At 39.8% G+C, this 13,060-nt stretch overlaps 1 protein-coding gene across 1 annotated transcript; it reads right to left on the bottom strand.

The window, feature by feature from the left end:
- Window positions 1-191: 191 nt before the first annotated feature.
- LOC117422272 (1-acyl-sn-glycerol-3-phosphate acyltransferase alpha-like) lies at window positions 192-12,466 on the bottom strand. The gene is made up of 6 exons (XM_034037055.3): window positions 12,200-12,466; window positions 9,734-9,867; window positions 5,957-6,132; window positions 5,325-5,420; window positions 2,189-2,261; window positions 192-1,790 (listed from the first exon to the last, which is right to left on the bottom strand). The coding sequence occupies exons 1-6, from the start codon at window positions 12,379-12,381 to the stop codon at window positions 1,633-1,635; spliced, it is 819 nt and encodes a 272-aa protein (XP_033892946.3). The 5' UTR covers window positions 12,382-12,466; the 3' UTR covers window positions 192-1,632.
- Window positions 12,467-13,060: the final 594 nt, after the last annotated feature.

The raw sequence follows: 13,060 nt of genomic DNA, 5'->3' as shown, positions 1-13,060 counted from the left end.
GAAAGGGATTGTTTTAAACTAAGAGCACATACAGCGTAGTTATGGCTGCATTTGTGAAGTATCTCAAATGTGTACTGCTTTACATAAACTATGTTAACAGTGCACAGGTAATCGGAAAAACGTGTTTTAAATAAAACAATTCACAGAAACAGGAATCCAACCTTCCCACTGGTTGGAGTCTGAATCTGATAGCCTTTCAAACCCAGATAAAACATTACTAGAAGTGCACCAGTAAAGCTTCCCAAAGAGTGACCCTCCAGTGCACATGGTGAGAAACAACAAAGAAACCGGAATGAGTGTTTTCCTTGCAATATTTACCAAGCCCAAACCCACTCTGCCTCCCGCTGAATCAACATGCTATTCCAGGACTTCCCAGCAGAGGGTGCTACCACAATTTGAGGCATCTTTCTTCTGAAGCATGATAAGTATGGGTAGGGTATTAGTTTCAGGGAGTAGTATTTTAAGGGTTACAATCCACTTATCACTGATTGGCTACAATACCTTTTCACTGAAACAGCTGATCTATCGTAGGGACCTACAGTAGACATATACTGTATCCTACATCTATACCTCAGGTTTAAGATGCACAGAGGGAAGGTCTACATGTGCAAGCGTTGGAATTGCAGCCAAAGCTTCTGCATTAACTGTATACTGGTCTCCCACAGAAAGGATTTTTGCTATAGTGTCTATACTTGGTGCCTAAAATATATTGTCTCTTCCAAAAGGTTTAAAGTGCTGTAAACTAAAACCAACAGAAAGGCTTTACTTCATGATGTTTTCCTAATATTTCATTTCTTGACCGTTTGCTGTTTCCGCTTGGATCAAGTTTTGCCATGCTTACTAACTACTGCATTATTCTGAAAAGACTGTGTTGAAATGATGGGGAGGGGGGAGAGAAGCACCATTTCCTTGAAGCATTTTCAGAAGCAATGGCAAATAATAATCTGAGCAGAAATAACAATAATCATACAGACCATGCATGGCAGGATATGTTTTCAACTTTATCATTCCTGCAGGAACGAGACAACATAGAAAATGCATATGAAGTGCAACAACAACAACATGTAGTTCAAAAACTGGTGCCCCCTGACTTTTTTGATACTGAAACAATTCAATAAAACATTATGGCTGGTTTAAATCGGTACAATATAATTACATTAGCACAGGTTTGACCTGCTTTGTGCACTTTGAAGTCTTTATGTGAGTTGTAGTGTTCAGGATTGAATGGGGGATCTATATTTATCAAGATCTTTGGTTTTCCCCAACCCCCTAAATTCCCTCCCTTCCGATTAATTACACTTATGGTTATTCCAGCTCCAAATCTACCTCTTAAGTAACAAAATACTGGGACAGGCAGCAATGTTTTTTATGACATTCACTTGGCAGCTTTTTTAAATTGAAAAATGTGCAAGCGCATAACAGGGAAATGTTATTCAAGTTTTGGATTGGATTACTGACAGAATGAATGCCAGATCTCCAGGCTCTAGTCCTTAACTGTAACCTCATAAACTGCTTGAACAATTTTAGGACTGCATTACTGCAGCTTGGGAACGGAAGTGAGCAGCTCTGTGTCGGGAGAGATCTTTACCGCCTCCGACTTGCCCCGGGTATCGGAGCAGTTGAGGGCACTACTCAGTTACTGGACGGGCCGTTCGTCTGGCCAGCTGGTTGAGAAATCTCAGCAAAAGCAGAATTCATGAGCTGGTAGCATGTGTCAGAGAGAGCAGAGACGTCGTCCGAGGTCATGTTCTTTGTTTCAACTTTCGGGAGGATTTTTATAGTGACTGTCCCTGGAAAACATGAAAGGGAGCAATATAAAGCTTGCAACAAAACCATGTTAGTAACAGCCATGCATGCACATTGGGGGTAGTGTTATCTTAAAGAGTAAGTAGCTTCAAGGTTTTTTTTTTTTTTTTTACTGTCTTCATGTCTTTTTTGTGATGATTGGAACCACTGCCAGTCAGTACTGGCTAGATATTTATGTTAGTAAACACCATCTACTTGCAAGAACGATTAACTTGATTAACAGGAGTTCACTAGATGGCGCTGGCACTTACTAACATAAATCCACCCTGTGTCACATATGCCATTTCAGTAATGGCAACAGGAACCACTCAGAAAGAAAGCAAGCATCAACCACAAATGAAAACGTCATTTAAAGGCTTCTCATAAAAAATGGAAATCCTACCTGATTTAAACTGCTTTTCCTCCGGCGAGTAAAAGTTTTTGTAGGAGGAAAATATGACTGGAATGATGGGGACCTGAAAGAAGGAAGACCATTCCACAGTGATCACAATAAATAAGAAGTTCTAATCAACACAACCAAAACGAACTTGAGAACACACAGCTGAGGAATGCACATTCACATTAGTGTTGAAAGTTGGTGGTGTGTATTGTATTCTCACACAGGTTTGGAATCGACTACTAACATTATTTATTACCAGAAATAGCATTCTTCTGTGTGACTAAGTGTATTTCCAGCACTCAACGAACCCCATCACGATCACGGCATCCCATTTTTCCCTAGATACATTACCAGGTGTTGACTTACCAGAGGAAAGTTCTGTCAAGGACATCGCCTGACGTTTACATCGAACGGTCCCATTGCAAATCAAGCACCAAAAAAAGTAATTTCCCAAAGCCCCTGGTTAAAATTAGCTCTGCTTGAGCCTCTCACACAAACATTAGTCTTGGCATCTTCCGTACATGACTCCCTGGTGTAAGCCACAGGTTTTAACGGAGCTCTCTTTGCAAAACCCACACATTGAACATTGTTAGTTGCTGCCTGCACTTAGTCAGAGCCAGTTCTCAAGCCCCGGGGTCAACAGATGCTCTTGTGAAACTCAGGTTCGTTTAGCTAGAGAGCCAGATGAAGAACCCCTGACTCCTCAGAGGGGTTAATGGAGACCGCACAAGCCATTTTTAATCATCTCCGCATTAATTGAGTGGCCTCAGGACCTTGAAGTCCCAGAAGTACTGTACAAACCAAACACACCATTACCTGAGAATCACAGTAAGAGTCCCAGGACCCTAAGAACTGTGGTAATGAAAACTCTCTTCAGGTACAGTAACAGCCTTTGCATGCAGATCTGTACAAAACGTCAAGGCGAGTCATTGATTTGTGTGTGGATACTCTGTAAAACTGTGTTCCCTATTTCCATTTTCAATTAATGCTCTTTCATAGAGTTAAACTGGGTTTAGAAGACAGCATCTAGGAGTGGTATATGAAACTACTCTAGACTCATGTTTCTGTTGCAGTCCACAGTTTTCTTTAAAAATGAATGAATAGCATTATGTTTCTTGGCTTGAAACAGATTTTATGCCTTTTAATGACAATTTTCTTTAAATCACATTTTTCATACTACTACTCAGTGATGTTCTATTCGTTACTGGGGTTGATGTAATGTAACTACGTTGCAAATGCAAACGCAGAAGCTGGGAAACACCACAACAGCTTCCCATGCAAAGCTCAGTGTAACTTTTAACCTGGCATAGCCATGTTGCAGTTTAATTATTGTGTTGACCAGGCTTGAAAGGGTTAACAAAGGCTCTCTCAAGGTTTTTTTCAGGATCAGCGACAAGCTGAGCTAGCTTCCCTGGAGTACAGATAAATATAGCTTTCACATCCTTCTCCATTTTGAAAACTGCACTGACAGAGAAAGTAGTCCATCTTTATGCATTTTCCCCTGACAGTAACATTTAATAACTTTGAAATTGAACACAGTAGCCTTCCAGTCGGCTGTGTCGTGTCCACAACTGTGATCCTTTTGTACTTTTAATACACAAATAGAACATATTTAAAAAAAAAAAAACAACAATAGTGAAACAACTTTCCTAGAAGGTTACATGTGAATAGACCCCAAGCCCACCCAAGTTGTCCCTTGCGAGTTTCCCCCTCCTGCCTTTTACAATGGTTCAATATTCAGCCTGGAGTAGAAGAATCTTTTATAAACAGGCTCAACGTATTTCTGCATAGACACAATGACGTGTGTTCACAGATCACACTGCTAAGCTGCTGCAGTCAGAAACAATTCAGTTTACAACCAAACACGTGTGAAGGCTAACCAAACCACAAACACAGCAACCGCTGTTCTGGTTCAGTTTCCCAACGCGACAAGGAGGAAGTTTAAACCACAAAAAGCTGATTTTTACAAAATGACACAGCTGCTCTTTGAACTAGAAATGTGAGTTTTTCTGTGTCCCAACACATTTCGCCCCTCTGTGCCACCCACACCCCTATGAGGTCTGACTAATGGGACACCCTGTATACTGTAAACACACTGCCTAATTTTAGTTTTATGGTTTCATTACTTTGCAAGACTTGGGTAAATACTCTTCCTCACTTTTGAATTTAAATGCACTACAGAACGCATTTTATTATGATACTGCAGTTTGCAAAACAAAACGTTATCAATAAACAACCGTTGACAGATAAGGTTTAAACATTTACACTACAGACTGTATTCAAATTCCGTGTACAGCCTTGATTCATACCCTTGTTTTAAGACGACAGCAAGTATCAAATCATCTGCACACTTTTATATGGCTTCAAAAAATTGGTACTCAGCAAAAAATGTATTTTTAGGAAAGAAAGATTCAGTCCATGCTGAAATGGGGATAGCTGGAATGAAAACCTCATTGCTATTCATTTGTGGCGCAGCTGCTTTTGCTGCCCCCCTGGGTCTCTTTCCTGAATGAGGAGTGAGTGCCACATCACTGCAGTGGAATGTGCTTGAACTTTCCAAACCAGCTCCTCAGAAACACACTCTCTCATGTCTCTCAGACAGTCCAGGCAATCCGATACAATGTGCTTATACCTGATCTCTTCCTAGACAGAGTTACTGAACACACTGCTTTCTGTCAAGTTTCCTCCTTTCCACAAACCTGGGTTCAACGCGAGTTCAGCTAAAACGGTTGAGCTACAGTATCGTATAGCACAGGACTACGCTAACACATGAGTGCTTGAACACAGCTAAATTAAATAATGCAATCAATAAATAATAACACTGCAATAGCTATTTCTAAATTCACTTTGTATTTGTTTTCTGGAGCAGCTTACAGCAGGCCTGTGGTTCAGCCTGAGTAAATATTCAGTGTTTCAGTTGTGGTTGCATATAGTGCACTATGCAGAGAATCAGGTTAGAAACATGTATTTCATGTAGGACAATTGCATGCAAGCTGGTCCCTAAAGCTGCAGTCACTGCAGCCAGGGTTTTGAAGCTGACATTAGACTGTTCTACTCTGCAGTGCTGAACATAAGCACTCTGGCACCCCCTAGTGGTTCAGAACCACAGTACAATATAAGCTGCCTAAAGCAGTCTCACCTGGACCTGAACTGCCAGGTGGAAGGCTCCTTTCTTGAAGGGCAGGAGATCTCCCTTCTGGTTCCTCGTGCCCTCTGGAAACACCCAGACACGGATCTGATGGAAAACAAAGGGCAGGTTCAAATGAAACACTCAGAAAGCGCTGCATTCCATGTGCAAGACAGAATCCTGCTCTCCTGCCAGTGCCATTGACAGTGCTTTTCATAAGCCTCACTGTGTTGTACACGAGTGGCACACACAGATACTCCCAGTCTCTACTCTCTACACAGATACGATTGAACTAAACTACACTAAAGTGGAGCATGGACCTGCTCAAACTGGACTTCCCTGCACCAAGGGCTCGGTTTGGAACAACACAAAAGCACATTTTCTGAGAGAAATAAAACTAGCATTAAAATGATTTCATTCCTCGTTTTGTCTTTGCACTCGCTTCAAAATAGGGTCTCCAAACACAGGGTATCGCATACAGAGTTTTAGGATTCTGTATCTGGCACACTGGCATTTTTTTTTTTTTTTTTAACACTCACCATTCTTCTGTACACTATTTGCAGCACTTCTGTAAAAAGGAGAGTGCAGATCAGGCAAATAGGTCCCACCACAGGGACAATACCTTCCAACTAAAAGTGCTGTACCTGGTCCTTCTGCATCGTCTGTGCTACGTCTGCCATGACACTCTTGGCATCGCTGGTCTTCTTGCGGTTGATGAAGACAACCCCTCCAATCCAACTGGTCAAGCCCACAGTGCCAACGTAGACCACTTCTTTCCTGGCTATGGGAGTGCAGCGGTCAGGTAGGATCTCCATCATTCCTTCAAACAAAACAAGGCAAAAAAACACAATCCTTCTGAGATGGAAATAAGACTGCTATTGCAGATCACTTTCACCCATTCCAGGTTTGAATACAAGGTTGATTATCCACAGTGGATCGGTAACAAGCTCAGGTGAGTCTTATTAAACTCACAGTAAAACCAGGAATGGATCAAATTACTATGCAATGCGAGTTATTTCCATCCCTGTCCTTTAGCCCTGTATTGTCAACATTTAATCCCAGTAAAAAAAGAAAAAAACATTTTTGTTACCAAAAACAAAGCATGCCTAGGAGCATTACAGAGATGGAAATATGACTCCTATTGCATAGCAGTGTCACCCATTCCAGGTTTTATTACGAGCTTGATTAGCCACAGTACATAGGTAAAAAAACTCAGGTGTGTCTTACTAAACTCATAGTAAAACCAAACCTAGATAATACAGTTGTAGTTGTGTCAGGCGTAAAACCAACATCTCATAGCAATGGGTCTTTATCATCCGAAAACCAATAAATCACATGACCACAATATGGCAGTCGTCTTAGGCCACAGGTCAAAGTGAAGGGTATCGTTCAATGTTGCCCATGTCAGTATCTCACGTACATTTTCTGTTAGAAATCTGAAAGCAGGTTTCTGGGTTTGGAGCTGAATACTCTTGTGACTGCTCGTGAGAATTATTTTAGCAATCTCATCTCCTCGTTAGACGCCGCTGCACTAGAGAGACTCGCCCTGAATAGCAATAGGAGAGGGTCACTGCTGCATACTATCACAGAGCTGTCAGAACTGGTCCTTACCCACAGCTTCCTTCAGCCACTCAAGGTATGTTTATAAAGACTCAAAGCTATGGTATCCTCTTCCAACTGCCAGTTTCACCTTCTACCGAATATGTTTACAATGACAGGGTAGGTGGAGATGGAAGGTCACGCTGTAATGTGATTTGAATGGGATGAGGGCCAGCACTTTCTCCAGCAAGCCAAGTATAGCAGATAAAGGCTACGTACACACGCAGGCTAAATGTGATTGTGAGTTCACCTTTTGTATACACACACAGTTCAAGGTGCACAGGCCAGCAATAAATAACCGCACTAGCCTCCATGTTGTCACACAAAACCTCACGATCAGCATGTAACAATGACCCGAGTTTAGTGGTTTGTTTAAACAGGGAGTCACTCACTTCAGTAATGAAAGGTGTGTGTGTAGACCACACAACTGCAAAGAGTGCCGTTTGCAAATACGGTTGTCGAGCCAACCGCAGAGTGTGTGTACGCAGCCTTGAGAAACAGAACTCGATTTGAGCAACAAAACCTAGAGGCACAACAGTGTTGGGAGGAGCATGGGTTTTCATGTTTGATTATTCTTTCAGAATTTAAACAAATACAGTCATTTAGAAATTCTGTTATATTAACTAATACAAACACGATCATTTTAAACAGAATACACTTCAAGCGGTGTTCAAATAGTCAAATATTTGTCCCAGCATTTGAGTTCTTAGGTTCTCATCTTAATTAACAAGGGAAAACAGGCCTACCATGATTTTTTGAAAATTGATCCACTGATCAAAATGTTGATTTAAAAACATTAATAAAAGGATCTGTAAGGTTAATAACACAAAATCACTTTTAACCCACATTTCACAAAATCCTTATCAGGGTAACCATAAAAATGCATTGCTATTGCACTGAGTCATGAACACATTGCTGCATTGCTGTAACTCCGCAGAACATTATTGCACAGTGTTTCTATTCTGTGTGGGTTTTACTGCTTCAAGGTAGCTGCGTCCTGCAGCTCTCAAAGGAACGCAACATCTCTGCTTCTTAAAACTGGTCAGGCCATCAGTCTTGATTATCTCTTATCTACCACAACATGCAGCTTGACCTGGCAGACATACAATCGTGACAGATAACCGTTTACATGTATTGGCAGTCTGGAATTCACTTTCCACAGCAAAACAGCTGCAGTAAAAAGGTACACGGACAAGGTGTGGGCGACCCTGATAGGTGTGGACCAACATGAGCACTTTACTCATTTTTCAAAGGTCTTTGGATTAGATATTAAAAGCTTAAGTGATACACCTTTAAAAATTACTTATGACTGCCGAACAGCCAGTGAAGCTGCGGTTATGACTTCTGACAGCTCGACAAAGCAGCGTTCCCTCAGCACTTCGCTATTGTAAAGCACTGAACAGCTGTTATTGTAAGGAGCTTCTGTTTTGCAGCAGGGTCTATGGGGAGGTCCCTCAAAACAATGCAGTAAATGTTCCCAGGGAGGACAGAAGGCTTTAAATAGATAACTGATTAGGAATCCTTCCACTTGTTAATCTGGACCAAAGCCCATATACCAACAATCTGTACAAAGTCTGTTCTGCTCTGTGCAAAACCCTCCGACTCAAACACCAGGTATACACGAATCCTGCTACAGAAACTGGACAAAAAAAAAAAAAAAAAAAAAAAAAAAAAAAGAGCAAATGATCCATAATATCACGATAACCGATTATAATTCCAACCCTAACACTCTTGAGTGTGAATCCGTGCAGTCCTGGCTGCCCATGTTCAGCCTACACTGAACTGGCTGTGTTATTACACAAACCCAAATTAACATTTACAAAGTTGTTTTTGTCATAGTCTCTAGTTACGAGCACTGTGCCAGAATTGTGTAAGCAGCACAGTGTTCTGCTAGGCTCTCTTATGAGATGATCTTTAGTCGGCATATGTGACATGAAAAACTTATTCAGCCAAATATGAACACAAATATAAGAGCTAAATGAAGATTTGAAAAGTGGACTTGTGATGCAAAACTTTGTAGCCACGACCTTGAAGAATACTCTTTGTAGTCAGTTTAAATGACTTATTTCTTCATTTCAACTGACTAGTCAATGTTCAGAAACTATGGGACCACAGAAGGAAGAAATTATTGCATACAAACTATTCACAGTATAGAAATCAAGGAGCAGCGAAACAGTAACCACAAGTTTTGCAAGTTGAAGTTGAATCCGTGTCAACGTAGCAAACTGTGCCAGTTTAAAAAAAAACACTTAAATACTTGCAGTGAGAGATTCAACCGTTTTCGTTCACACTGTTCCAGTACACAAAAACAAAACAGCAAAATAAAACAGAGGAGTGCTGTTTGCCATCTCATATTAAACACTGTGTCTGATTAGTATAATATCCTTTCCTTTGACGTTGCTGAACTATCATAGTATTTACTTTAAGTGCACTGCACAGCTGTAGATTTTATAAACAGTATGTACTAAACACACAGTAATGAAATGAATTAAACCACAAGGACCAGAAAGCATTTCAACTATGTAATGGCTGGCTTGCGGTTCTTTACCAACTAGAAAGAAACAACTTCGTTCTGTACATTCAAAATCAGATCTATCTATCTATCGGTCTATCTATAAACAGACTAGTATAGAATATGTAAAGGCAATGAGTTGTTTAATAAAGTTAATGAGTGGTATTTAAGGTCTAGATGTCATTAGGTAAGCAATGTCCCAGCCACTGCATCTCAGGATACAAATCAGTTCAGCAGTCGATCCCATCACCATCAGATTTGCATACATGTCAGTTCATGGATACGTAGACATTACTGTAGAGCGACCTACCAAGGATGTCCAGGGTACTCTGGTGATTGCATAGGATGACATAGGGCCCTTCAGTCTGGAAGTGCTCCAGTCCACTCACTTTGTATCTCACTCCCAGAAAGTACTTGACATGCCAGCAAAAAGCTCGGACAATCCTGCAAGACAGGCAAGAGAAAACTAAAAAACAAGCCTCTTCACATGGCACAATGAAACCCAGGTGAGGTTAAGACAGTCACAGGCTCCCCCCACTGTTCATGCAGAAAGTATTGCCAGTGTCATGTTAACCCAATAGGATGAAAACAATCTGGCATGCTGGTACCTCTTTAAAAACCCCCACCACTGGATTGCCAGAATAAAAACAGCACATTTCTCAATTTCCTGTTGGCAACATAGCCTGTCAATTCAAAAGGTCGGGCCTTCACAACTGGCCAACTGGGCAGCAACTGGACCTTTTTCCGGACTGTTGGTCTTAAACAGCCAATAAGCAGGCAGAACCCAGGTGGCCAGAGAACACTTACTTGAATAACACTGGCCAAGTGACAAAACAAAACAGAAAAAGGACTGCTGTTGCAACATGTCTCCATGGAATGGAGTAGCAAGGCCTAGCAGTAACGGCTGAGTTCTGGTAGTTCAAAGACTTGCTGCATGACTTACTGAGGCAAAGTTAACTTGAATAAGCCACATCTTCTAAGATTGTGCTCCAACCCTTTTCCTCTGAATTTCATACAAACAAACCTTTCATGTTATCAAACGTAGGTACAATTTGGGAGGAGCCCTGCTGTTTACATTAGCATTCTCTAACAGATTAGTATTTTGTTTTTACTTTGCACTGGCTCCGAATCTTAGTGACTATAGTTGGTGTTAAGCGTGGAATGCTTCTTTCAAATGGTAAAACAATTATCCATTCAACGTCCACTGATCAGCAGGCCTACATTGTTATAAAGACATTTTGTTGCTGAATACTAGTGTAGATGTTGCTTAGCCTTTAACTTGAAAATAATCTGAAGTTCAATGTCACAAACCCAGCCTCCTAGTGACCACTCCCATTGTGTGCAATACTCTTCTGCCCTGTTATCCCCTGCTCACTAGCTCTGGTACTTATACAGGGGTTGCATTTTGATCATTTCTAGAGATTTCTTGGTGGAATGTCAAAAATGTTTGAAATAACTTACAGTAATTCAGAGATATTTCAGTTATTGTCAGTAAAGACATAAGTCATCAGTTTTAAAATATTGTACGAGAAGAGACGATTACAAACTAGTCATACTAACTCAGAGCAACCACGCTGTAATTGATAAATAGTCAAATCTATACGCCAAGCAATTTATTAAAAATAAACTCATATGTGTACTGCTGGAATTCAAAATCGAATAGCAAAACTGACTGTACATTTACCTGTAGTTTGTCCTACCACTAAAAAAAGTGAGAAAAACACGTGATTATATGAGATGTAAACTCGTCAACTCTCATACCCACGATACGCACTAGAACTGTCATACATGTTTGTATTAAATACTAATTGAAAAACCGTGAATATATACATTACAAATTAGTTTAGTTTTTTATATATATTACTATTTGTATTGTATTTTTATTACTAAATATTGACATTCCAGTTATTGTGGACTTAAAATGCAGGCGATTTCTGTGTTACTGTAACACTTTCGTATGAATTACTGTATTTACAAAACTGGTAAAGTGAGAATACATCAAACTCACGTTCACTTTTAAAACAACTTACGTACACAGACGTTTTTACGTAGATGTGCGAACCGGTTACTTTGAAACCGGGTACCCCGTTCCTGCTTTGGAACCGACGAACCGGATATAATCATCAACGATCCGGTTCCAGCGAGTACTATTATATTTTTTAATAAAACCGATTATTAAAAAAAATAAAAACCATTACAATTATTAAATCCTTTTAATTTCTGAGAAAAATACATTTGATAACTATAATTGACACGTTTATACTTCAAAAGAAAAAAAAAGAAACAACACGCATTTATCTAAACTATATATATTTCGTTTTGTTGTGTTTATTTTGGGCTACTGTCTGATCGCGGTTGTTATGTTTATTTTGACTTATTTTTTGCTCTCTGATTGTAGCGGTATGTCTAACGGCTTTCATGCTGACGTAGAACCTGTAGGAATAGCGTTGTTTACATGTACTGTACATGCATACCATCCTCATCCGCCTGCTCACATATTGACATACGGGAACCGAAATCCGATATAAAATACCCTGTTCCAATGACATATACTGGTTAGGACCCTATCCCCCAAAATCTACTCAAATGCACATCATTAGTCTTAAGTCTACTACACAGGCAGCGCCTTATCTCCTTGTTTCCAGTAACAACACACGCAGGCGCAAAAATACATCGGTGCCGCGCCTTTAACTCTTTTTTCATGATCCATCTTGTTTAGATTATAGTATTGTTAGTTTTGATTTGGTTACAGTAGAAGCACATTCTGAAAACTCACCTCATGTTTTCAATGTCCCTACCCCTGCATCTCAGGATACAAATCGGCAGTGCAATCGATGCCATCACCATCATATATACTACGTAAAAAATATTCTTAAAATAATATGTAAACACTCTACTTGTAAGAAGTAGAACCGGAATCAAAAGCAGCATTATGAGTAATAACATCACGAACGACATTGTTCTGTCAACCGGACGACACAGCTCTGTCCGTATAGTGTGCGTCGCTCAACCAAGCACCGGCTAGTAATCACAACTTCCTACATACAACTTCACGGGAACTTTTTTAAATCAGTAATTTCCGCTCCTTAAAGCGACAGTACCTACAAGCTGACACCACGAAAATACACCGATTGTGCTCTTAAATTCAATGCCGCATCTGGCTGGATTTGAATCAGTTTGTACTTTCTAATAGTGTTCAGTCCCATGTTCAACTGCAGATATTGACAGAATACTGCCTATTTCCCCAATTAATGTAATGCATATTATTATTATTATTATTATTATTATTATTATTATTATTATTATTATTATTATTATTATTATATCACAACACATATATTATTATAATATAGGTACGAGTCTTTAGTTTTCCCAGCATTTATTTATATTGTATGTTTATTTTTAATGAAAGCAACTTTGCTGTACTGTAAATGGAACTTGACATAATTATCAGTGTTGCCTCTGATTGTTTTAAGTTAACAGGAATATGCAATTATCATGTGTGTAATTAATTGGAATACCCTGTACCTCTAAAATGAACCTACAGTAATATTATATTGGCACACAGAGGCTGAATTGTAAATGTTTTTTCTTCATTTTCTAGAATATGAACTGACTGGCACAACACTTAAACACT

This window comes from Acipenser ruthenus, chromosome 15 (assembly GCF_902713425.1).
Source record: "Acipenser ruthenus chromosome 15, fAciRut3.2 maternal haplotype, whole genome shotgun sequence".
NCBI classification, from domain to species: Eukaryota; Metazoa; Chordata; class Actinopteri; order Acipenseriformes; family Acipenseridae; genus Acipenser; species Acipenser ruthenus.
Note: the sequence above shows the minus strand (reverse complement) of the source record. Positions and strands in the feature narration are given on the sequence as shown.